At 36.0% G+C, this 24,233-nt stretch overlaps 12 protein-coding genes across 12 annotated transcripts; 10 read left to right on the forward strand and 2 right to left on the reverse strand.

Moving 5' to 3' along the window:
• Nucleotides 1–73: 73 nt before the first annotated feature.
• Nucleotides 74–1,653, forward strand: GCK72_006854 (uncharacterized protein; the record flags this gene model as incomplete). Its single annotated transcript, XM_053725844.1, has 7 exons — nt 74–151; nt 207–476; nt 521–642; nt 704–1,082; nt 1,133–1,280; nt 1,330–1,481; nt 1,528–1,653. 7 exons carry the CDS (start codon nt 74–76, stop codon nt 1,651–1,653), a joined length of 1,275 nt encoding a protein of 424 aa, XP_053590038.1.
• A 338-nt stretch (nt 1,654–1,991) lies between these two features.
• GCK72_006855 (uncharacterized protein) lies at nt 1,992–5,783 on the forward strand (the record flags this gene model as incomplete). Its single annotated transcript, XM_053725845.1, has 9 exons — nt 1,992–2,090; nt 2,139–2,189; nt 4,279–4,371; nt 4,421–4,627; nt 4,673–4,794; nt 4,837–5,212; nt 5,266–5,413; nt 5,463–5,614; nt 5,661–5,783. The coding sequence occupies 9 exons, from the start codon at nt 1,992–1,994 to the stop codon at nt 5,781–5,783; spliced, it is 1,371 nt and encodes a 456-aa protein (XP_053590039.1).
• GCK72_006856 (uncharacterized protein) lies at nt 2,295–3,870 on the reverse strand (the record flags this gene model as incomplete). Its single annotated transcript, XM_053725846.1, has 5 exons — nt 2,295–2,505; nt 3,073–3,430; nt 3,525–3,628; nt 3,675–3,737; nt 3,791–3,870. The coding sequence occupies 5 exons, from the start codon at nt 3,868–3,870 to the stop codon at nt 2,295–2,297; spliced, it is 816 nt and encodes a 271-aa protein (XP_053590040.1).
• Nucleotides 5,784–5,994: 211 nt separating the features above from the next.
• Nucleotides 5,995–7,555, forward strand: GCK72_006857 (uncharacterized protein; the record flags this gene model as incomplete). The annotated part of the gene is made up of 7 exons (XM_053725847.1): nt 5,995–6,096; nt 6,152–6,391; nt 6,439–6,566; nt 6,767–6,986; nt 7,032–7,179; nt 7,232–7,383; nt 7,430–7,555. 7 exons carry the CDS (start codon nt 5,995–5,997, stop codon nt 7,553–7,555), a joined length of 1,116 nt encoding a protein of 371 aa, XP_053590041.1.
• A 301-nt stretch (nt 7,556–7,856) lies between these two features.
• Nucleotides 7,857–9,440, forward strand: GCK72_006858 (uncharacterized protein; the record flags this gene model as incomplete). Its single annotated transcript, XM_053725848.1, has 7 exons — nt 7,857–7,958; nt 8,008–8,280; nt 8,327–8,448; nt 8,652–8,871; nt 8,923–9,070; nt 9,120–9,271; nt 9,318–9,440. The coding sequence occupies 7 exons, from the start codon at nt 7,857–7,859 to the stop codon at nt 9,438–9,440; spliced, it is 1,140 nt and encodes a 379-aa protein (XP_053590042.1).
• Nucleotides 9,441–9,665: 225 nt separating this feature from the next.
• Nucleotides 9,666–11,231, forward strand: GCK72_006859 (uncharacterized protein; the record flags this gene model as incomplete). Its single annotated transcript, XM_053725849.1, has 7 exons — nt 9,666–9,743; nt 9,799–10,080; nt 10,125–10,246; nt 10,289–10,667; nt 10,717–10,864; nt 10,910–11,061; nt 11,109–11,231. The coding sequence occupies 7 exons, from the start codon at nt 9,666–9,668 to the stop codon at nt 11,229–11,231; spliced, it is 1,284 nt and encodes a 427-aa protein (XP_053590043.1).
• A 3,967-nt stretch (nt 11,232–15,198) lies between these two features.
• GCK72_006860 (uncharacterized protein) lies at nt 15,199–15,827 on the forward strand (the record flags this gene model as incomplete). Its single annotated transcript, XM_053725850.1, has 4 exons — nt 15,199–15,261; nt 15,308–15,455; nt 15,508–15,659; nt 15,705–15,827. 4 exons carry the CDS (start codon nt 15,199–15,201, stop codon nt 15,825–15,827), a joined length of 486 nt encoding a protein of 161 aa, XP_053590044.1.
• Nucleotides 15,828–16,040: 213 nt separating this feature from the next.
• GCK72_006861 (uncharacterized protein) lies at nt 16,041–16,617 on the forward strand (the record flags this gene model as incomplete). The annotated part of the gene is made up of 3 exons (XM_053725851.1): nt 16,041–16,133; nt 16,189–16,437; nt 16,489–16,617. 3 exons carry the CDS (start codon nt 16,041–16,043, stop codon nt 16,615–16,617), a joined length of 471 nt encoding a protein of 156 aa, XP_053590045.1.
• A 38-nt stretch (nt 16,618–16,655) lies between these two features.
• Nucleotides 16,656–17,600, forward strand: GCK72_006862 (uncharacterized protein; the record flags this gene model as incomplete). Its single annotated transcript, XM_053725852.1, has 4 exons — nt 16,656–17,030; nt 17,084–17,231; nt 17,277–17,428; nt 17,475–17,600. The coding sequence occupies 4 exons, from the start codon at nt 16,656–16,658 to the stop codon at nt 17,598–17,600; spliced, it is 801 nt and encodes a 266-aa protein (XP_053590046.1).
• A 296-nt stretch (nt 17,601–17,896) lies between these two features.
• GCK72_006863 (uncharacterized protein) lies at nt 17,897–19,428 on the forward strand (the record flags this gene model as incomplete). Its single annotated transcript, XM_053725853.1, has 7 exons — nt 17,897–17,998; nt 18,049–18,255; nt 18,302–18,423; nt 18,467–18,854; nt 18,902–19,049; nt 19,098–19,249; nt 19,297–19,428. The coding sequence occupies 7 exons, from the start codon at nt 17,897–17,899 to the stop codon at nt 19,426–19,428; spliced, it is 1,251 nt and encodes a 416-aa protein (XP_053590047.1).
• A 192-nt stretch (nt 19,429–19,620) lies between these two features.
• GCK72_006864 (uncharacterized protein) lies at nt 19,621–21,229 on the forward strand (the record flags this gene model as incomplete). The annotated part of the gene is made up of 8 exons (XM_053725854.1): nt 19,621–19,722; nt 19,774–19,810; nt 19,950–20,059; nt 20,106–20,233; nt 20,278–20,653; nt 20,700–20,847; nt 20,899–21,050; nt 21,098–21,229. The coding sequence occupies 8 exons, from the start codon at nt 19,621–19,623 to the stop codon at nt 21,227–21,229; spliced, it is 1,185 nt and encodes a 394-aa protein (XP_053590048.1).
• A 276-nt stretch (nt 21,230–21,505) lies between these two features.
• Nucleotides 21,506–23,538, reverse strand: GCK72_006865 (uncharacterized protein; the record flags this gene model as incomplete). Its single annotated transcript, XM_053725855.1, has 10 exons — nt 21,506–21,613; nt 21,663–21,809; nt 21,862–21,917; nt 21,970–22,201; nt 22,247–22,443; nt 22,493–22,799; nt 22,882–23,024; nt 23,070–23,279; nt 23,327–23,380; nt 23,427–23,538. 10 exons carry the CDS (start codon nt 23,536–23,538, stop codon nt 21,506–21,508), a joined length of 1,566 nt encoding a protein of 521 aa, XP_053590049.1.
• Between the last annotated feature and the right edge of the window lie 695 nt (nt 23,539–24,233).

The following is a 24,233-nucleotide window of genomic DNA, read 5'->3' on the forward strand; positions in this document are numbered from 1 at the left end:
CTGTTTTGTTATCATCTTTCATATTATATTTTGTCCTCGAAATGTCCTGTAAAACAACAAAAATTCCAGTAAAATGACCAAAAGAAACAATAAACGCCCGCCGCCACCAAAACGTCAAAGAATTGAAGCAGAGAATAATCAGAATGCAGAGGTTTGTCAATTACAATTCAGAAATTATTTAAATAGAAATCTGATTTCTTTTTCAGAACAATACAAATGATCAACATCCATTGACGCTTCAAAAGATGTACGATACGTGTCAAGAAGTGCTGGAAAAACAGAAAAATCTCGAAAAAATCCATGAAAATATGCTCAAAGAGGTTCTGGAGAAGCAGAAAGTTTTCGTCGATAAGCTTTGTTCCGTCGAAAACGAGCTTCAATTGATTCGAGACGACTTGAAGCCAAGAATAGTGAAAGCAGCAGTTCCGGTAAAAAGGGATGATGAAGATGAAACAGATTCAGAATCTGATAACGAGGTTATCATGCAAAAGATATTATCCTGACAACTTCTTTGTTTCAGAGTGATACCATGCCGACTACTGGAAAAAACTTCGTTTTAAAACATGTCTTTAAGAATGTCTCGAATATGAAGGAAGATGAACATCGGTTGTCAGAAGCGGAAGAGTACTATGGAGTTAAATGGTATTAGTATATTATTTTATTTATTAGAAAGAATATATTTATTAGAACTCAGTAACTTCAGGAGAATGGGTGTGCGCCGAACGAAAGAACATCTTGAGTTTTATTTGCACTGTCCGAAATTGATAGACACTGCGAATTGGACAATCGAAATTCAGCAAAAGGGTGTATTCATTTCGAATCGAGTGGAAAACACAGTGAAAAAAGGCAAACAAATATTTAACAACAAATCTCCCGCTTGGGGATGGCCAGGATTCATTGCATGGGATGTATTGGAGAAGAACTTACTTGTCGATGACCAATTGACTGCTGAAATGCACGTGAAAATCAAGAAAACAACTGGTATTTATAAAGATCATCTGAGAAGTTTCGACAAGACAATGGAAGAATTCTCAGATGTTGTATTAGTTGTCAATGAAGAGAAATTCTACGTCTCAAAATTAGTCAGTTTCAATAATTTTCCAAACCTTTTTCAATTATCTCCGCATTTCAGTATTTGGCTGCTCACTCACCCTATTTCAAGGTCTTGTTTTTGGGAAATTTCAACGATTCGAAGAAATCTGAAATCAAATTGAATGGAATCGATGCAGATGATTTCCAGAACTATCTGGAATTGCTTTATGGAGAACATCCGATTGATGGTAACATTTGATTTTGTCATCTTCGCTTTAAAACATTTTCATTTTTCAGAATTCACAGTAGAAGGAATGCTCATGGTGGCTGATATGTACGATACTCCAATGGTAATCCGCAAATGCGAGCAGTTTCTACTCAAGGAATCAAAGAAAAAGTTAAAGAAGAAGTTAGAATTGTCTACTCGATACAATTTGGAAGCACTCAAGGTGAACAATTGCATTCAAATTATTTGAAAGGGATCATAATTTTCAGAAGAAGTGCCTCGCTGAAATCAAATCTATTGGCGATCTTCAAGCTGTTTTGCCAGGGAATGTGCAAGATTTGGACAAATCTATAATGGGCGAACTACTTGAAAAATCGATTTCACTTCATAATTGAGTTGAATTGTATCGATAATATCTGTTACAACTACCCGTAAAATCTCAATATCTCACATCATTTCATTGTTCGAATCCAAAAAAAATCGGTACAGATTCTTTTTTTTTCTCTCTCTCTCTCCGCACCCTTTATTGTCTTTCCTGATTTTGTTTTCCAGTTACTTCTCATTTCCCTCTTTTCTTAATAAATAAACTCACTAATAGTTTTATAAACCTTTGCGTTGATTTTCTGGCAAGTAATGGAAGTATTTATCTTTTATGCATATCTGAAAATAATTTTCTCAAACAGGTGTATACAAACAGGTTTCTCAGGTCTCACTGATCGTTTCGAACTTTAAAATGTCTGAAGAAAACGAAAACGTAGCTCCAATGAACAACGAAAAGGTCATTTCGATGGAAGAGCAAGAAGTGACACAAGAAACCGTTGGGAACAAAAATGTATATTTGCTGAATTAAATTTTTAATTTCAAGCTATTCTTGTTACAGGAAAAGCAGGACACTTCTCGCAACGAAATCCTTGAAAACATGCTCAAAGAGGTTCTAGATAAACAAAAAAATAAACGAAGACATTATATTAACAACTGGCAACAAGAAAATAACAAAATGCGAGTAAATTGCGAGTACAAAAAAAGAAGGAAAAAGTTAAACAGAAAAACCTGGAGATTTAATGAAATCTAACACATAATCATGATATTCCAAGTGCTTTTTATAACTTTTTTCATTGTCGAATCGACGGAAGCACTTTGTACAGAAGAAATTGAATGGATCTGTGTTGCTAGGGCGGTCCATATTAGAGTGATCGATGCAGATAGCTCTTGACATGAGTCGTATATGGCACGCTGGGCAATTGTAACTGAAAAATATAGAAATTTGTATTATTAGCTCGGTACGGTTCTTACAATTGCGCTCCACCGAAAAGCCCTTGAAAAACGACTCTATTTCTCTGCGTCTCTCAATTTCGAACACAGTTTTCTTCGGTTTCGATAGAGTGCGGTTGTAAAAAGCGTACCGTGCTAATAGTTTGTATTATTAACACGGCACGCTTCTTACAATCACGCTCTACCGAAACCGAAGAAAAGTGTGCGAAATTGAGAGACTCAGAGAAAAATAGACATTTTTCAAGGACGTTTCGGTGAAGCGCAGTTGTAACAACTGTGACGAGATAATAGAACACTATCGCTTATGAAAACTAAAACTCACTCTTCGAAAAATATAAATTTTGCAATTTCCATAAGATCGGACCAACTTCTGACCGCCGGATTATGAATTATTGAACTCTCAATATAATTATTTTCCATTTCAATACTTTTTTTAAAAGAAGCCGCGTTGTTCTCTGAAGTTTCAGCTTGCTCTATCGATTTTTCAAGTTCTCGGTTTCTAAAAATCATTATCCTTTCAGAATGAATCACGTTTCACTTACAATTCAGTGAAATCTGTAAATTGTTCTTCTTTTTGTTCGTTTTCATGGAAAATCGTGGGACAATCCTCTGCCCAATATCTTCTCTGGTCTTCTTTATATTTTTTCGTTGATTTTTTGGCGGCAAACGGTTTATAGGCAGCTTCCAATTCTTCTTTCGATGTTACATGCACACGAAGATGCTTTTTGAGATTCCCTTTCAGCCGGTACGCCTTCCCACAATACGAACATTGATATGGTGTCACGGCAGTGTGTACCGATTGATGTTCGAACAAATTCGACTTAAATCGAAAATGTTTCGAACAAATGTTACATTTGAATGGTCGATCTCTTGTGTGAACTACTGCGTGCTGCTTTAGACCTGAAAATAGTTTTAAAGTTTTGAAAAACTGAACATGAATGCGAATAATGACGAATGACTCAAGTTTCGAAGTAATGCGAAATACATTTTTTACCTTTGAATTCTTTGAATGTTTTATGACAGACATTGCATTTATAGATCATTCTTGGGTCAATATATCGAACAACTGAGCAGTTTGAAGATGAGGGAATATTTTCACTGGAAAAAAGTGATTTTCAGGCTTCTTTTTAATACAGGAACTCACTTTTTCTGGGAACTTTCCTCAGCAAATAGTTCAATTGAAGGCTGAATTTCGCAGAAAATTGGACTGAAAATAAAAAGAAAACATAGAAAAGCTAGTAGAAAAACCGAAAAACCCACTTTTGTTGAAAATCGAAGACATCAACCGGTTGATTGGAAGACATGTCCGTATGGCTTGATCTGGAAGTAGTTTTTATCATTGGAGTCACAAGTTGAACGAATTTAAGATGAAAAATACCATTTATAAAAAGAGAAGATTATATTATTCGATATTTTATGTATTTTAACTTAAAAATACAAATTTAAGAGAGAAGATTGTATTATTCCATATTTTGTATTTATTTACTTAAAAATACAAATTTTAAGCATCAAATTCAAAGCTTGAACAATTCGAAACGAAGAATACAAAAATCATGTGGAAAAACTTGCGCGTCAATTAGAACGCATTGCGCACAACTGCGTACCGTAATCCCGATTGCAAATAAATAAATAAAAACATTTTTTTCAGTTTCCTTATTCATTTTTTTTCACAAACGACTGTAAATTCACATGACGCACAATTGTTATTTGAAAATTCCATAGATCTCACTGACCGTTTCGAGTTTCAGATGTCTGAAGAAAACGATAACGTGGCTCCGATGAACAACGATAAGGACAATTTGGTGTCGGAAGTGAGACAAGAAACCGCTGAGAACAAAACGGTATATTTGCTGAATTCAAAATTTCTAATTCAAGCTATCTTTTTTACAGGGAAGCCAAGATGGTTCTCGCAACGAAATCGTTGAGAAAATGCTCAAAGAGGTTTTGGATAAACAGAAAAATCTCGTCGATGAGCTCCGTTCCGTCAGAAGCGATCTTCAATTGATTCGAGACGATTTGAAACCAAGAATAGTGAAAGCAGCAGCTTTGAAAGAAACGGATGATGAAGATGAAACAGATTCAGAATCTGATAACGAGGTTATCATGCAAAAGATATTATCCTGACAAGTTCTTTGATTTCAGAGTGCTACCATGCCGACTACTGGAAAATACTTCGTTTTAAAACATGTCTTTAAGAATGTCTCGAATATGAAGGAAGATGAACATCGGTTGTCAGAACCGGAAGAACACTATGGAGTTGAATGGTATTAATAGAGAATATATTCATTTGAACTCAGTAACTTCAGGAGAATGCTTGTGTACCGAACGAAAGAACAGCTTAAGTTTTATTTGAACTGTCTGAAATCGATGGACAGTGTGAATTGGAGAATCGAAACTCAGCGAAAACATGTACTAGTTTCGAATCGAGTGGAAAACAAAGTGATGGAAAGCATAGGAATATTTGACAAAGAGTCTCGCTCGTGGGGATGGCCATTTATCGCATGGGATGTTCTGGAAAAAGACTTCCTTGTGGATGACCAATTAACAGCTGAAATTCACGTGAAAATCGAGAAAACAACTGGTATTTACAAAGATAATCTGAGAAGTTTCGACGAGACAATGGAAGAATTCTCGGATGTAGTACTTGTTGTCAACGAAGAGAAATTCTACGTCTTAAAATTAGTCAGTTTCAACAATTTTCAGAACATGTTTCTATTTTTTCTACAATTTTTCAGTATTTGGCTGCTCACTCACCCTATTTCAAGGCCTTGTTTTTGGGAAATTTCAACGATTCGAAGAAATCTGAAATCAAATTGAATGGAATCGATGCAGATGATTTCCAGAACTACCTCGAAGTTCTTTATGGAGAAAATGCAATTGATGGTAACATTTGATTTTGTAAACATTGTTTTGAAACGTTTTCATTTTTCAGAATTCACAGTCGAAGGTCTTCTTCTCGTCGGTGATATGTACGACACTCCACTGGTCATTCGCAAATGCGAGCAGTTTCTACTCAAGGAATCAAAGAAATCATTGAAGAAAAGGTTGCAAATGTCCATGAAATACCATCTGGAAGCATTGAATGTATCTTTTCTTTCTAAATCCATCATATTACAAGTTCACTTTCCAGAAACAATGCCGCAAGGATATCAAATCTGTTGCTGACATCAAATCAGTTCTCCCAGGAGATATTCGTGATTTGGATCCATCAATTACGACGGAGTTTTTGGAAATTGCCCTCTCTATTCAATAATTGTTCTATACCAATGTTATCTTTTTCTTTTTCTGAAACCATTTTGTGGTTTTTTCCTACGTTTCCGCATCATTGTTATACCGCCTTTTAAGAATGTTATATAAAGCTCATTCAGATTTTTTTAACATTGATTTTCACAATTTGTTTTGTTATTATCATTCACATTATATTTTCTCAAATTGTGCTTGAAAATGACAAAAATTTCAGTAAAATGGCTGGCGGAAACAACAAAATCTCATCTGAAAATAATGAAGAGGGAGGATCTGCACCGAAGCGTCAAAGAATTGAAGCAGAGAATAATCAGAATGCAGAGGTTTGTCAATTAAAATTCTGATAATATTCAAAAAGAAATCTGTTTCCTTTTTCAGAACAATACAAATGATCAACTTCCATTGACGCTTCGAATGATGTATGATACGTGTCAAGAAGTGCTGGAAAAACAGAAAAATATCGTCGAAAAGCTTCGGTTGGCAGATGAGAAACTGGAATCGATTCAACTGCAACTGAAGTCCGATATAGTCGATAAAAAAACTGCAATCTCATCGAATTCTCCTGACAACAAAGATTCAGTGAATGCGACGACGCCCAGTGATTCTTCCCAAAAAACGGTTAACCTTATCTATTTTTGTTCTTGTTCACTAATTGTAGTTTTCAGATTCCAAGTGATATTATGCCAACGACTGGAAAGCATTTCGTGTTGAAGTACAAATTAAAAAATGTGTCAGAAATGGTAGAAGATGATGGGCAATACTTAGAAGCGGAGGAACACTTTGGCGTAGAATGGTATCGGTATAACACCTATTCTTTAAATCTTGTAGTTTCAGGGGAATGTATGTGCGCCGGAGAACAGAACATCTTCAGTTTTATTTGAACTGTTCGAATCCGATGGGCGCTGTAAATTGGACAATCGAAATTCAGCTAAAGGGTGCATTCATTTCGAATCGAGTGGACAACAAAGGGAAACAAAGCTTAACAATATTTAGCAAGAATGCTCACACGTGGGGATGGGAGAAATTTATCGAATGGGCGGAAATGGAAAAAGACTTTCTTGTGGACGATATGTTGACAGTAGAAACGCACGTGAAAATCGGAAAAACAACTGGTATTTACAAAGATAATCTGAGAAGTTTCGACGAGACAATGGAAGAATTCTCGGATGTTGTACTTGTTGTCAACGAACAGAAATTCTACGTTTTAAAATTAGTCAGTTTTCAATAACAATAATAAACTGATAAATGCTTTTTTCAGTACCTCTCCGTCCAGTCTTCATATTTCAACGCACTTTTTTTAGGACAATTTCGAGAATCGAAGAAATCGGAAGTTAAATTAACTGGAGTCGATGCAGATGACTTCCAGAACTATCTGGAATTACTTTACGGAGACGATTCAATTGATGGTAACATTCACAGCAGAGTTGTTTGAAAAAAAACCTAAATTCAAATTTTCAGAGTTCACAGTCGAAGGCCTTCTTCTCGTCGGTGATATGTATGATACTGCAATGGTCATTCGCAAATGCGAGCAGTTTCTATTGAAGGAATCAAAGAAAACGTTGAAGAAGAAGTTAGAATTGTCTACTCGATACAGTTTGGAAGCACTCAAGGTGAACAATTGCATTTAAATTATTTGAATGGGATCATAATTTTCAGAAGAAATGCCTCGCTGAAATCAAATCGATTGGCGATCTTCAAGCTGTTCTGCCTGAAAATGTGCAAGATTTGGACAAATCTATAATGGGCGAACTTCTTGAAAAATCCATTTCACTTCATAATTGAGTTTAATTGTATCGATAATATCTGTTCCAACTATCCGTAAAATCTCAATGTCTAACACCATTTCATTGTTCTCTCTCTCTCCGCACCCTTTATTGTCTTTACTGATTTTTTTCCAGTTATTTACTTCCCATTCCTCTGCTTTCTTTATAAATTTACTCACACATAGTTTTGTAGACCTTCGCGTTGATTTTCTGACAAGTGATGGAAGTATTTATCTTTTATGCATATCTGAAAATAATTTTCTCAAACAGGTGCATGCAAACAGGTTTCTCAGGTCTCACTGATCGGTTCGAGCTTAAAAATGTCTGAAGATAACGAAAACATGGCTCCGATGAACAACGAAAAGGACAATTTGGTGTCGGAAGAGCAAGAAGTGACACAAGAAACCGCTGGTAACAAAAATGTATATTTGCTGAATTTATATTTTTAATTTTAAGCTATTCTGATTACAGGAAAACCAAGACGCTTCTCGCAACCAAATCGTTGAGAAAATGCTCGAAGAGGTTTTGGAAAAGCAGAAAAATTTCGAACGAATCCATGAAAATATGCTCAAAGAGGTTGTAGAGAAGCAGAAAATTTTTGAAACTTCTTTAGTCGATGAGCTCCGTTCCGTCAAAAGCGAACTTCAATTGATTCGAGATGATTTGAAACCAAAAACAGTGACAGCATCAGTTCCGGTAAAAAGGGATATTGAGAATACAACTGATTCGGACTCAAAAAATGAGGTTATCGATTACGATAGTACGATCCTGACAAATTCATTGTTTTCAGAGTGCTACCATGCCGACTACTGGAAAATACTTCGTTTTAAAGCATGTTTTCGAGAATGTCTCAAGTTTGAAGGAAAATGTAGATCAGTGGTCAGAAGCTGAGGAACACTTTGGTTTTAAATGGTATTAGTAGAGAATATATATATATTAAACCTCAGTAACTTCAGGAGAATGTGTGTGCGGCGAACGAAAGAACATCTTGAGTTTCATTCGAAGTGTTCGAAATCGATAGACACTATAAACCGGACAATCGTAACTCGACAAAAGGGTGTATTCATTTCGAACCGAGTGGACAACAAAATGAAACAATGCATATCAATATTTAGCAACAGATCTACCACGTCGGGATGGTCACGATTTATCGAATGGAGTGTATTGAAAAAAGACTTTCTTGTGGACGGCAAGCTGACAGCTGAAGTTCACATCAAAGTCGGGAAAACATCTGGTGTTTACAAAGAAAATCTGAGAAGTTTCGACGAGACAATGGAAGAATTCTCTGATGTTGTACTAGTTGTCAATGAAGAGAAATTCAACGTTTCAAAGTTGGTTAGTCTCAAAAATTTTCAGAGCACTTCTTTATGTCTTCCACAATTTCAGTATTTGGCTGCTCAATCTTCATATTTCAAAGCTTTGTTTTTGGGGAAATTCAATGAATCGGAAAAATCTGAAATCGAATTGACTGGAATCGACGCAGATGACTTTCAGAAGTACATCGAAGTTCTTTATGGAGAAAGTGCAATTGACGGTAACTTTTGATTTTGCCATTTCTGTTTTAAAACTATATCATGATTTAGAATTCACAGTAGAAGGTATTCTTATGGTGGCTGACATGTACGATACTCCATTAGTCATTCGAAAGTGCGAGGAGTTTCTACTCGAAAAATCTAAGAAATCATTGAAGAAAAAATTGCAAATGTCCATGAAATACCATCTGGAAGCATTGAATGTATATTTTATTTCTAAGTCCGTCATATTACAAGTTCACTTTCCAGAAACAATGCCGCAAGGAGATCAAATCGGTTGCTGACATCAAATCAGTTCTCCCAGGAGATATTCGTGATTTGGATCCATCAATTACCACGGAGTTTTTGGAAATTGCTCTCTCTATTCAATAATTTGTTTGATTCCTTACGATTTCATTCTTTTTTCTTTTCAAAAACTATGTTCTTCCTTTTTTGCTCTTTTCGTTTCATTGTTTTAAATATCAATCTTTGAGTATGCTATAAAAAAGTCATTCAATCATTATTTATTGATTATCAGAATTTGTCTTGTTGTCATCTTCTACATTATACTTATTTCAACCCCGAAACGTGCTTTAAAATAACAAAATTTTCAGTAAAATGACCAAAAGAAACATTAAACGCCCGCCGCCACCAAAACGTCAAAGAATTGAAGCAGAGAATGATCAGAATGCCGAGGTTCGTCAAATACAATTCAGAAAATATTCAAATAGAAATCTGATTTCTTTTTCAGAACAATGCAAATGATCAACATCATTTGACGCTGCAAAAAATGTACGATACGTGTCAAGAAGTGTTGGATAAACAGAAAAATCTCGAACAAATCCAAGAAAATATGCTCAAAGAAGTTGTGCAGAAGCAGAAAGAATTCGAAATTTCCTTAGTCGACAAGCTCCGTTCCGTCGAAAACGAGCTTCAATTGATTCGAGACGACTTGAAGCCAAAAACAGTGACACCAGCAGTTCCGGAAGAAAACGATGATGAAGATGAAACAGATTCAGAATCTGATAACGAGGTTGATATGCACAAGATATTATACTGACAACTTCTTTGTTTCAGAGTGCTACCATGCCGACTACTGGAAAATACTTCGTTTTAAAACATGTCTTCAAGAATGTCTCGAATATGAAGGAAGATGAATATCGGTTGTCAGAAGCGGAAGAACACTTTGGAGTTAAATGGTATTAGTAGAGAATATATTTATTAGAACTCATTAACTTCAGGAGAATGAATGTGCGCCGAACGAAAGAACATCTTAGTTTTTATTTGAACTGTTCGAAACCGATGGACACTATGAATTGGACAATCGAAACTCAGCGAAAACATGTACTAGTTTCGAATCGAGTGGACAACGCAGTGAATGAATGCATACAAATGTTTGACAAAGAATATTCCTCGTGGGGATGGCCTAAATTCATCAAATGGACGGTATTGGAAAAAGACTTTCTTGTGGACGGCAAGCTGACAGCTGAAGTTCACATCAAAGTCGGGAAAACAACTGGTATTTACAAAGATAATCTAAGAAGTTTCGACGAGACAATGGAAGAATTCTCAGATGTTGTACTTGTTGTCAACGAAGAGAAATTCTACGTTTTGAAAAAAGTGAGCAGAGCTGAGGTTAGACAGATAGTAGATACAGATTAGTTTTCAGTTCCTCGCCGCGCATTCTTCATACTTCAAAGCTTTGTTTTTGGGAGACTTTCAAGAATCAGATAAATCTGAAATCAAACTGTCTGGAATCGATGATGATGACTTTCAGAACTATCTCGAAGTTCTGTACGGAGAATACTCCATTGACGGTATAATTTATTTAAAAAATATTTTTTTAATGAGCCGTTTTTTAGAATTCACTGTGGAAGGAATTCTTCTCGTTGCTGATATGTACGACACTCCACTAGTCATTCGCAAATGCGAGCAGTTTATACTCAAGGAATCAAAGAAAACGTTGAAGAAAAAGTTGCAAATGTCCATGAAATACCATCTGGAAGCATTGAATGTATTTGTTTCTTTATAAATACATCAGATTACAACTTCACTTTCCAGAAACAATGCCGCAAGGAGATCAAATCGGTTGCTGACATCAAATCAGTTCTCCCAGGAGATATTCGTGATTTGGATCCATCAATTACGACGGAGTTTTTGGAAATTGCACTCTCTATTCAATAATTTGTTTGATTCCTTACGATTTCGTTCTTTTTTCTTTTCAAAAACCATTTTGTTTCCCTTTTCGCTGTTTTCGTTTCATCGTTCTACCGCTTTTTGATATTATATAAAGCTCATTTATTCTTTTCTTTTTAAATTGATTGTCAGAATCTGTCTTGTTATCATCATTCACATTATATTTTAACCTCGCAATGTGCTTGAAAATAACGAAAATTTCAGTAAAATGACCGATAGAAACAACAAAATCTCCTCGGAAAATAATGAAGAGGCAGGATCTGCACCAAAGCGTCAAAGAATTGAAGCAGAGAATAATCAGAATGCAGAGGTTTGTCAATTAAAATTCTGATAATATTCAAAAAGAAATCTGTTTCCTTTTTCAGAACAATACAAATGATCAACTTCCATTGACGCTTCGAATGATGTATGATACGTGACAAGAAGTGCTGGAAAAACAGAAAAATATCGTCGAAAAGCTTCGGTTGGCAGATGAGAAACTGGAATCGATTCAACTGCAACTGAAGTCCGATATAGTCGATAAAAAAACTGCAATCTCATCGAATTCTCCTGACAACAAAGATTCAGTGAATGCGACGACGCCCAGTGATTCTTCCCAAAAAACGGTTAACCTTATCTATTTTTGTTCTTGTTCACTAATTGTAGTTTTCAGATCCAGCCTGAAATTATGTCAACGACTGGAAAGTATTTCGTGTTGAAGTACAAATTCAAAAATGTGTCAGAAATGGGCAAACACTCACTTGCTAGTAGATCATTTGCTATTTTCCCGTTTGCTATTGAGTCTCACTTGCTATAGAGGATCACTTGCTATATTGGACTCACTTGCTATGAAATTTCAACATTTCAGGGTCTCATTTGCTATTAAAAGTCTCACTTGCTATTCGAAATCTCACTTGCTATTTTTTTGACTCATTTGCTATTTTTTTGGCTCGTTTGCTATTTGCAGGGTGATTTTTCCAGTTTTTGCTTTTTGTCGGCGCTTGTTCCACACTTGAAAGCTTGTTATTATTGTGACTTCTGCATTTTTCGAGCTCACACGGAATGTATTTTGACTGCCCCACCCCTAAAGTACCGATTTTTTTTGCTTATTCGATGAGTTTTGCCGAGAAAAAATGAGTCACAATGGGTTTTTCTGTGACGTAACCTCGTTTTTGAAAAATTAAATTTTTTCGGAAAAAATTTTTTCTTAAATTTTTTGGTTATTTTCCCGGTTTATTAAGAAAATGAGTTAGTAACATAATTGTAGCAGATTTCATGTAGTTTTTGACCAAAATATGAAACTTGTGAAAAAAAATTTTTGTTCCTGAAAAAAATTTTGTGAGTAAAATGCTCAAACCTAGCATATCGTTTAGTTGATCACTTTTTTGTAGGACCCCTCCCTGGGTTACTGTAGCTCATAGAGACTCAGTCACCTTTAATATAGTACAACAGTCCAGGGAAGACCCGCATCAAAAAACGGTCAACTACAAAATTAAAGTACAAGGATTGATCTGTTCATGCACAAAGTTTCAAAACTTTTGCTAAATTTCTGAGCCTGTACCATCGTCTCAAACTTTTTCATTGACTTCTTCTCGACACCTCGCTAGTGCCTCCTCACTGACTAGGGAAGGATCCTGAGTCGAGATGGAGTTACGGGTCGAGACCTATATGGTTGGAAAGGTTGGGTTTTGAAACTTCCAAAACAGTTTTCAAATTTTGCTGAACGCTTCTAGGAATCGAGAAAAATGAGCTCAAAGTTCAGCTCTGATCTCGATTCTTAACCATATGAATCGTCCGAGTAGAGGGTGAAGGGGAGCTACTTTCCTCACTCCCCAGATCGACCCGTAACTCCATCTCGACTCAGGATCCTTCCCTAGTTAGTGAGGAGGCACTAGCGAGGTGTCGAGAAGAAGTCAATGAAAAAGTTTGAGACGATGGTACATGTTCAGAAATTTAGCAAAAGTTTTGAAACTTTGTGCATGAACAGATCAATCCTTGTACTTTAATTTTGTAGTTGACCGTTTTTTGATGCGGGTCTTCCCTGGACTGTTGTACTATATTAAAGGTGACTGAGTCTCTATGAGCTACAGTAACCCAGGGAGGGGTCCTACAAAAAAGTGATCAACTAAACGATATGCTAGGTTTGAGCATTTTACTCACAAAATTTTTTTCAGGAACAAAAATTTTTTTTCACAAGTTTCATATTTTGGTCAAAAACTACATGAAATCTGCTACAATTATGTTACTAACTCATTTTCTTAATAAACCGGGAAAATAACCAAAAAATTTAAGAAAAAATTTTTTCCGAAAAAATTTAATTTTTCAAAAACGAGGTTACGTCACAGAAAAACCCATTGTGACTCATTTTTTCTTGGCAAAACTCATCGAATAAGCAAAAAAAAATCGGTACTTTAGGGGTGGGGCAGTCAAAATACATTCCGTGTGAGCTCGAAAAATGCAGAAGTCACAATAATAACAAGCTTTCAAGTGTGGAACAAGCGCCGACAAATAGCAAAAACTGGAAAAATCACCCTGCAAATAGCAAACGAGCCAAAAAAATAGCAAATGAGTCAAAAAAATAGCAAGTGAGATTTCGAATAGCAAGTGAGACTTTTAATAGCAAATGAGACCCTGAAATGTTGAAATTTCATAGCAAGTGAGTCCAATATAGCAAGTGATCCTCTATAGCAAGTGAGACTCAATAGCAAACGGGAAAATAGCAAATGATCTACTTGCAAGTGAGTTTTTGCCTCAGAAATGGTAGAAGAAGAAGATGATCAATACTCAGAAGCTGAGGAACACTTTGGCGTAGAATGGTATCGGTATAACACCTATTCTTTAAATCTTATAGTTTCAGGAGAATGTATGTGCGCCGGAGAACAGAACATCTTCAGTTTTATTTGAACTGTTCGAATCCGATGGGCGCTGTAAATTGGACAATCGAAATTCAGCTAAAGGGTGTATTCATTTCGAATCGAGTGGACAACAAAGTGAAAGAAGGCAAACAAATATTTAACAACAAACCTCCCGCGTGGGGATGGGGGAAATTCATTGAATGGGCGGAAATGGAAAAAGACTTTCTTGTGGATGATCAATTGACAGTTGAATTTCACGCGAAACACAGTCCTTCAAAGTGATAATGCGCACAACAGACATAGCTGGCGCGCTTCCCGTTTTTTAAAGTTTTGCGTCGCCTCCCTTTAAATTCTACCGTAACCCGAAATTCAATTAATTGAGCTTGCGAGCAAAATTACCGAGTTCTATGATAAAACGAGTGAATTAGTCGAAAAAAAAGGTGTAGAAGTGAATATGTGCCCATCAAACCATGATATACAGCTTTTCAACGCCAAAAAGTCAGTTTTATTTTTTTTTGAAGAAACAAAAAACTTTCAAATTTTCAATAAAAAGTGCATTTCTCCTGCTAATTAAGTCTTTCCAGTTGCTGTTATGCTATTTTGAAGCCTTTCAAGTACTTCTAGACCAAAAAATTAACAAAAAACAAAATTTTTGGAAAAAAGTTGAATTTAAAAATTGATTCAATAATTCCAGTTCTGGATATTATAACACGTATTTACGCTTAAAATGTTCGCAACAGTCATCTTCATGAATGTTACTAGACGAGAAGAAATGAAATCGCTCCAATTTTTCGTATTTCTTCTGAAAGTGGCAAAAAATGGCTTTTTCAGTTGATTTTCTTTAAAGTCTTTCAACTTTTTTATTTTTTGACAATATGAGAGAAGATTACACTCAAACGATGTATTTTTGCCCGCTGAACATTTGTTACTACTTTTGAACCAGCGAAAACGCTGAAATTTCGAGAAATCGGTGAATAATTGGGTTTTAAGCTTAAAAACGAGAATCGCGCCAACGATCGGCGCAATCGCGCTCCGCCGCGGATTATCACTTTGAAGGACTGTGGAAAATCAAGAAAACAACTGGAATTTACAAAGATAATCTGAGAAGTTTCGACGAGACAATGGAAGAATTCTCGGATGTTGTACTTGTTGTCAACGAAGATAAATTCTACGTTTTGAAAAAGGTGAACGAATAATTTGTATATAAGTTCTGAGAAATGCGTTTTTCAGTTCCTCGCCGTCCATTCATCATATTTCAAGGCCTTGTTTTTGGGAAATTTCAACGATTCGAAGAAATCTGAAATCACATTGACAGGAATCGATGCGGATGATTTTCAAAACTATCTGGAATTGCTTTACGGAGACGATTCAATTGATGGTGACATTCACAGCAGGATTTTTTGAAAAATACCTCAAATTCAAATTTTCAGAATTCACAGTCGAAGGGCTTCTTCTCGTCGGTGACATGTACGATACTCCATCAGTCATTCGAAAATGCGAGCAGTTTCTACTCAAGGAATCGAAGAAAACATTGAAGAAAAAATTGCAAATGTCCATGAAATACCATCTGGAAGCATTGAATGTATTTTTCTCTCTAAATCCATCATATTACAACATCACTTTCCAGAAACAATGCCGCAAGGAGATCAAATCGGTTGCTGACATCAAATCAGTTCTCCCAGGAGATATTCGTGATTTGGATCCATCAATTACCACGGAGTTTTTGGAAATTGCCCTCTCTATTCAATAATTTGTTGAATTCTATACCAATGTTATTCTTTTCAAAAACCATGTGCTTCCTTTTTTGTCGTTGTTTTTTTTCATTGTTTTATCGATCGTTGAGTATGATATACAAAGCTCATTTATACTTTCTTTATTGATTGTCAGAATTTGTTTTGTTATCATCTTTCACATTATATTTTATCCTCGAAATGTGCTTGAAAATGACAAAAATTTCAGTAAAATGACCGACGGAAACAACAAAATCTCATCGGAAAATAACGAAGAGGGAGGATCTGCACCGAAACGTCAAAGAATTGAAACAGAGAATGCCGAGGTTCGTCAAATACAATTCAGAAAATATTCAAATAGAAATCTGATTTCTTTTTCAGAACAATGCAAATGATCAACATCCATTGACGCTTCGAATGATGTGCAATACATGTCAAGAAGTGTTGGAAAAACAGAAAAATATCGAACATTTTAACACAGAAATCGTCGATGAGTTGCGCTCCGTCAAAAGCGAGCTTAAGCTCGAGCTTCAATTGATTCGAGACGATTTGAAACCGAAAACAGTGATAGCAGCAGTTCCGATGAAAGCCGATAGCAAGGATACAACTGCTTGGAACTCTGAAAACAAGGTTATTATCTTTAAAAAAAGTCTATGATCCTGAAAAATTCATTGTTTTCAGAGTGCTACCATGCCGACTACTGGAAAATACTTCGTGCTAAAACATGTCTTTAAGAATGTCTCGAATATGAAGGAAGATGAATATCGGTTGTCAGAAGCGGAAGAACACTTTGGAATTGAATGGTATTAGAAAGAATATATTTATTAGAACTCAGTAACTTCAGGAGAATGGGTGTGCGCCGAACGAAAGAACATCTTCATTTTTATTTGCACTGTCCGAAATCGATGGACACTGTGAATTGGACAATCGAAACTCAGCGAAAACATGTACTAGTTTCGAATCGAGTGGAAAACAAAGTGAAAAAAGGCAAACAAATATTTAACAACAAAACTCCCGCGTGGGGATGTGAAAAATTTATCAAATGGGCGGAAATGGAAAAAGACTATCTTGTGGATGGCCGATTGACAGCTGAAATTCACATAAAAATCAAGAAAACAACTGGTATTTACAAAGATAATCTGAGAAGTTTCGACAAGACGATGGAAGAATTCTCGGATGTAGTACTTGTTGTCAATGAAGAGAAATTTTATGTTCTAAAATTGGTCAGTTTCAACAATTTTCAGAACATGTTTCTATTTTTTCTACAATTTTTCAGTATTTGGCTGCTCACTCACCATATTTCAAAGCCTTGTTTTTGGGAAATTTCAACGATTCGAAGAAATCGGAAATCAAATTGACTGGAATCGACGCAGATGATTTCCAGAACTACCTCGAACTGCTTTATGGGGAACATCCGATTGATGGTAATTCTAGTTTTGTCTTGATAAAAACTATATTGTTTTTTTAAGAATACACTTGCGAAGGACTTCTTCTGGTAGCTGACATGCTAGATACTCCACTGGTAATCCGCAAATGCGAGCAGTTTCTACTCAAGGAATCAAAGAAAACGTTGAAGAAGAAGTTAGAATTGTCTACTCGATTCTGTTTGGAAGCACTCAAGGTGAACAATTGCATTCAAATTATTCGAAAAAAATCATAATTTTCAGAAGAAATGCCTCGCTGAAATCAAATCGATTGGCGATCTTCAAGCTGTTCTGCCAGGGAATGTGCAAGATTTGGACAAATCTATAATGGGCGAACTTCTTGAAAAATCCATTTCACTTCATAGTTGAATACAATTGTACCGATAATATCTGTTACAACTACCCGTAAAATCTCAATATCTCACATCATTTCATTGTTCTCTCTCTCTCCGCACCCTTTATTGTCTTTACTGATTTTTTTCCAGTTATTTACTTCCCATTCCTCTGCTTTCTTTATAAATTTACTCACACATAGTTTTGTAGACCTTCGCGTTTTCTGACAGGTAATGGAAGTATTTATCTTTTATGCATATCTGAAAATAATTTTCTCAAACAGGTGTATACAAACAGGTTTCTCAGGCCTCACTGACCGTTTCGAGTTTCAGATGTCTGAAGAAAACGACAACGGGGCTCCAATGAACAACGAAAAAGACAATTTGGTGTCGGAAGAGCAAGAAGTGACACAAGAAACCGCTGGGAACAAAAATGTATATTTTCTGAATTCAAAATTTTTTATTTCAAACTATTCTTCTTACAGGAAAAGCAAGATGATTCTCGCAACGAAATCCTTGAAAATATGCTCAAAGCTGTTCTGGATAAACAGAAAAATCTCGTCGATGAGCTCCGTTCCGTCAAAAGCGAGCTTCAATTGATTCGAGACGATTTGAAACCAAAATCCGTGATCGCAGCAGTTTCGAATGAAACGGATGATGAAGATGAAACAGATTCAGAATCTGAAAATGAGGTTATCGACTACGATAGTACGATCCTGGCAAATGAATTGTTTTCAGAGTGCTACCATGACGACTACTGGAAAATACTTCGTGCTAAAACATGACTTCAAGAATGTCTCAAGTTTTAAGAATTTGGAAAAGATTTACAGTGAGAAAGAAGAACATTTTGGTGTCCCTTGGTGAGAATAACAGTCACTTTTTTGTATATTACCAATGTTCTAGGAGGATTCTAATCCAGAGAAACACGGAGAAAGAACATTTTGGAATTTTCTTGAGCTGTGCTGCGGAGATGGATGATCAAAAAATGTCTTTTGACGTTGTATTTGAAACCAAAATCATGTCAAACAGTACAAGAAAGTGGAGTAAAAAAACAAGCGGAGATTTTCAAAATTCAATACCTAAGAATGAAATGGGTCCTGAATTAATTGAATGGGCGGTGTTGGAAAAAGACTATCTTGTGGATGACCAATTGACTGCTGAAATTCACGTGAGAATCAAGAAAACAGCTGGAATTTACAAAGATAATCTGAGAAGTTTCGACGAGACAATGGAAGAATTCTCAGATGTTGTACTTGTTGTCAATGAAGAGAAATTCTACGTTTCAAAATTGGTCAGTTTCAATAATTTTCCCAATATGTTTAAATATTTCATTTTCAGTATTTAGCTGCTCACTCTCCATATTTCAAGGCCTTATTTTTGGGAAATTTCAACGATTCGAAGAAATCGGAAATCAAACTGACTGGAATCGATGATGATGACTTCCAGAAATATCTCGAAGTTCTTTATGGAGAAAGTGCAATCGATGGTGACTTTTCATTTTGACATCTCTGTTTTAAAACATATCATTTTTCAGAATTCACAGCAGAAGGTATCCTCATGGTGGCTGACATGTACGACACTCCACTGGTGATTCGGAAATGCGAAGAGTTTTTACTCGAAAAATCAAAGAAATCATTGAAGAAGAACTTGGATTTGTCTACTCGATACAATTTGGAAGGACTCAAGGTATGTTTCAACTTTAGACTCTTTTAGAAGTGAACCTCCATATTCAGGAACAATGCCTCGACAAGATCAAATCAGTCGCTGATATCCGATCCGTCATACCAGGAGATATTCGTGAACTGGATCCATCGATTATGTCTGAACTTCTCAAAAAATCCCTCGCACTTCACAGTCCTCAATGATATTTTTCTGACTATTAAAATTGTTTCTTTGTTATGAAAATTTGATATTGATATTGTGCTTTTTTACTTTTAAAATGATATATTTGTCATATTTTCAATATGTATTTTTCTTATGGTAAAGATCAGGGATTCATCGTAATCCCTTCTATTTTCAGTTTCTCCCGTTCCGTTTTCTGCCACAAATCTCTCCGAATGTCTGAGGAAAATGATAACGTGGCTCCCCTAAATAAGGACAAGAACGATTGGATGCCTGATGATCAGAAAGTAGAACAAGTCAACACTGAAAATGACGAGGTAAGTATACAAATGAAAATATCGACTCGTAATCTACATTTTTATTTTCAGAAAAATCCAATCGATGCACTCAATTCTTCTGTTCAAAGTATGCACAAAATTTGTCAAGAGTTGCTCCAAAAACATAAGAATTTTGAGAAGGCCAACATGGAGATCATCGAAAAGCTGCGCTCCGCTGAAAAAAAAAATGGATAAACAATCATCGGAACTCCAACAAATTCTTCAAGAAATTCAACTCAAATCTAACGAAACCAATGAGGAATCAGACGATTATACGGTGCCGCTTGAGAACGATAACTCTCTGAATACGGCTTCCAGCGATTTCACAAAAACTACTGTAAGGTTCAGTTCTAGTCGCTTGTTTTCTAATTTTCAATTTGCAGATTTCACGTGAAATTATGCAAACGACTGGAAAATATTTTGTGTTGAGACAAATTTTTAAAAATGTCTCGAATATGAAAGATAATGACATTCGATGGTCGGAAATTGAAGAACACTTTGGCGTTGCATGGTATGATACCGAGTATAGTAAATTCATATTTGTTATTTTAGGAGTATGTCTATGTGCCGGAAAAAAGACTTTCTTTCATTCTGCTGCTTACAATCGACGGACACTGGAAAATGGATGATCGAAGTTAGGCAACAACTAGTATTAATATCGAATCGAATCGAAAAAGTGCGAGAAGGCAATGCGACATTCACAAACATCGGAAAAAAGTGTAACACTTCGGGATGGTCATCATTTATGAACTGGGCGAAATCGCAAAAAGACTTTCTTGTGGATGATCAATTGACAGTTGAAATTCACGTGAAAATCAAGAAAACAACTGGAATTTACAAAGATAATCTGAGAAGTTTCGACGAGACAATGGAAGAATTCTCGGATGTAGTATTAGTTGTCAACGGAGAGAAATTCTACGTTTTGAAAAAGGTGAATAAATAATTTGTAGATAAGTTTCCATTCATCTGGTTTTCAGTTCCTCGCTGTCCATTCTTCATATTTCAAGTCACTTTTTTTGGGACAGTTTCAAGAATCGAAGAGATCTGAGATCACATTGACAGGAATCGATGCGGATGACTTTCAGAATTATCTGGAATTGCTTTACGGAGACAATCCAATTGATGGTAACATTCACAATTAGTTTTTCGAAAAATACCTCAAACTAAAATTTTTAGAAATCACAGTCGAAGGAATTCTTCTTGTCGCTGATATGTACGACACTCCGCTGGTCATTCGCAAATGCGAAGAGTTTCTATTGAAGGAATCAAAGAAAACATTGAAGAAAAAGTTTCAAATGTCCATGAAATACCATCTGGAAGCATTGAAGGTAAATTTTGATGAAGGCCAGCATTCGAAATAAGTTATCATTTTCAGAAACAATGCCTCGACAAGATCAAATCGGTTGCTGATATTCGATCCGTACTGCCAGAGGATATTCGTGAACTGGATCCATCGATTATGCCAGAACTTCTCAAAAAATCACTGGCTCTTCACGATCCTAAATGATTTTTTTCAAGTATTTCATTGTTTCTTTGTTTAAAAATTTTGATATTGATACTGTGCTCTCTTATGTTTTGAAAGCTTTGTTTGTTGAATTTGAAGACTTTTTTTATTTCCCTTCTTGTTTTTCAGATGCAGAATAGTGTTTCATTGACTTTATAATGTATAAAAATTCTTGTCAGAAAAAAATGTGTTCTTCCCTGATTTGATAGGTATTTAATAGTCGAAACAGTTGGTGATTTATTACAATGAAAAAGGCCCTGTTCAATTTTAGCATTACTTTCATTTGCCGATTGTGTCAACAATACTCTTGAAGACTCCTTTCACAGTCCATGGCTTTCCACATCCGATTCCCATTTTCTCAATGTAATAGAACTGATCCATTTGATCCTGAAAAATGAAATGTAAGTGTCTGAAATGACGGTATCCGACTACAAACCCATTTAATATCAAACGACCATTCACGTTCAATTTCTACTTTCTCTGTCTCCGTCGAATCCGCTGCTTGTGAGACAGTTTTGAAACGGAATGTGGCGGTGTCGGCAGCTGGAAGATCAATGGCAATTTCCTCGTCGATTTGGTACTTCTAAAAACATTTGAAGGATGATTTCATTATATTCTGAAAAATGGAGACATACGGTGAACTTGATGCCGTGAACATCATCTCGATCCTTCTTGAACAAATCGATTTGAGCTGGAAAAGTTCAATATCGATGGTATAGGACAGGATGATGTTTTTTTCTTACTGATTAATCCTACAATATCATTCACGCAGTCTTCCATCACCAGGTGTCCGGGTTTTGTGAATTGTTTGATGAAATCAACAGTAGAGTACCACTGAGTATCGTTTTTGTACTTGAGTTCATCCACAAACTTTCCAGCAACAACTTCCCGAATCAGTTTCAGAGATTCATCTTTGTATTCTATCGTTGGATCACACAGAACTTCTATTTTGTTGATGTACCAAGTGTGCTCATTCTGAAGAAAAAAACTTGAAAATTTTGGAATAGCAGATAAAAGTACTTTTTTCGCTAAAAACTTGAAATTCCAATCATGTAACTCCGCCTCCTTGTCTCTTCCCATTTGAAGTTTCATTGTCACTCTAGCAGTAATTGAGTCATCAAGCAACTCAATCAACTGAAGGGAATACGTTTGATTTTCGAATCCTTCTTTTGGATGCCACATCAATCCGAATTGGGCGTACCAGGAACGGAATTGGTCTGGAAATTGGAATTTATTGTGATTGGAAGGTTTCTCGGTAAGACTTACCTTCTGTATACTCAACGGGTTCAGTCACTTTCTCATGACAGACATTGATCTTAGTCAGAGTGGAATTGATTCCAGACAACCAGTATCTCGGAAGTTTATTCGGATTTTCCTCAAGATATTGATAGACTGCTGGAGTGAAAAGTTTCAAGAATAGCTTGGTTGTTGGCTTCACTTTCAAATCTTCCATATCAACAAGGTATGGATTCAAACCTTCGGGCGTTGTTTCAAAGTCCCCAACAACTCCTTTATTTGCACAAGTTCCAGTTTGGATGACGTTTTTCAAGTGAAAGAATCTCTTGTTTAGAAACTGAAAAACGGCAATTGGCTAGCAAGTAAATCCGCAATACCGTCAATTCCATTGTAAAAGTAAATTCCTGTTTGATCGCCACACCCATTTTATCCATTAGATGCAAGTTCATGTTGAATTTCAGAACATCTCGATCTTGTGATTCATCGAAACCAGCCACGACCTCTTTCCAAAAATATCCCTTGTGTTGTGATGCACTGTGAGTCAAATGTTTTATGTATTGGTCTGAAATTCTCGAATGGTCAAAAAAGTGAATTTATGAGTACTAACATGAATTCATTTTCTTCCCATCACCACAAACTTCTGCAGTGAAATCTTCATCCAATATAGATTCAATGTACAATAGAGCATCATTGAATCTCAAGTTTTCTGTGGAGGAAACTTCTATAAAGTTGTTTCGAACTGCATAACTCGTCTGATTTTTGATTTTTCCAACTTCCTCAGTAGAGAGTTCCTTCCATGAATCGTATTCCTCATAACCTAAATGTGAATGTGGTTCCTGTCAAAGCCGAGATTTTCTTGCTTACGTGCATTTTCTTTTTCAGTCCTACTGTAGGCATCCCATAAGTTTGCAACAGGTTCTGGAATTTTATGCTCATAAAAAAAGAAAATAGTCTCAAGACCAACTTAGCTCAGTTTCATATCTCTTTCCAAGTTTCTTTAAGATCTCATGAATTTTCGAAGTCTCGATGAAAACAGAGTTGGCTAGAAGTAGCAGGAAAACCAAGCGGATGAACATTTTGAAAGTTCAAACTGATTTCTGAATTCCTATTTTGATGGAGAAGAGGTGGAAGGGGCGGAGCTTATTTAGAAAGGGTCATTGTGCTGGGTTACGGTAGTATTAAAAAAGTTTGCGTACACAACCTGTTCACGAGAAGGTCAAATTTATAAAGTTTATTCGAACCAAAAAATAGAAGTAAAAACGCAGGTTACGTTTTCAAAAGTTATTATTTCTTTTTCGGGAAGTCATCCGAGAGAATATTCTCGATTGAGAAGTACTTCACAGTTTCCTTCTTTTTCAGCTTTCTGTGTCTTCTTCGAATCTGACCGGCACGAATTTTTCTCTCTCGACTGAACCAAGTGGAGATCTGAAAATCATTCTGGTATCTTGACTAGGGAATTCTGCCGAGGGACCGTGGAGTTATAGGACGTGACCTATATCATTGGAAAGCTGAGAAAATGCTGATTCCAAATATATATTCAGTTTTTGCCCTCGACGCCTGGTATTCGAGAAAAACGCGGTCAAAGTTTGATACGCTGACAAATCTTATCAACGTGTAGAAAAATTGGGCAGCGTGGTGACGTCGGTAAGCTAATGACTTATCAGCGGTCCAAACGTTGACATCGTTTTTCTCGAACACCAGACATCGAGGGCAAAAACTGAATATATATTTAGAATCAGCGTTTTTTCAGCTTTCCAATGATATAGGTCAC

Source organism: Caenorhabditis remanei, chromosome II (genome assembly GCF_010183535.1).
Source record: "Caenorhabditis remanei strain PX506 chromosome II, whole genome shotgun sequence".
Lineage (NCBI taxonomy): Eukaryota > Metazoa > Nematoda > Chromadorea > Rhabditida > Rhabditidae > Caenorhabditis > Caenorhabditis remanei.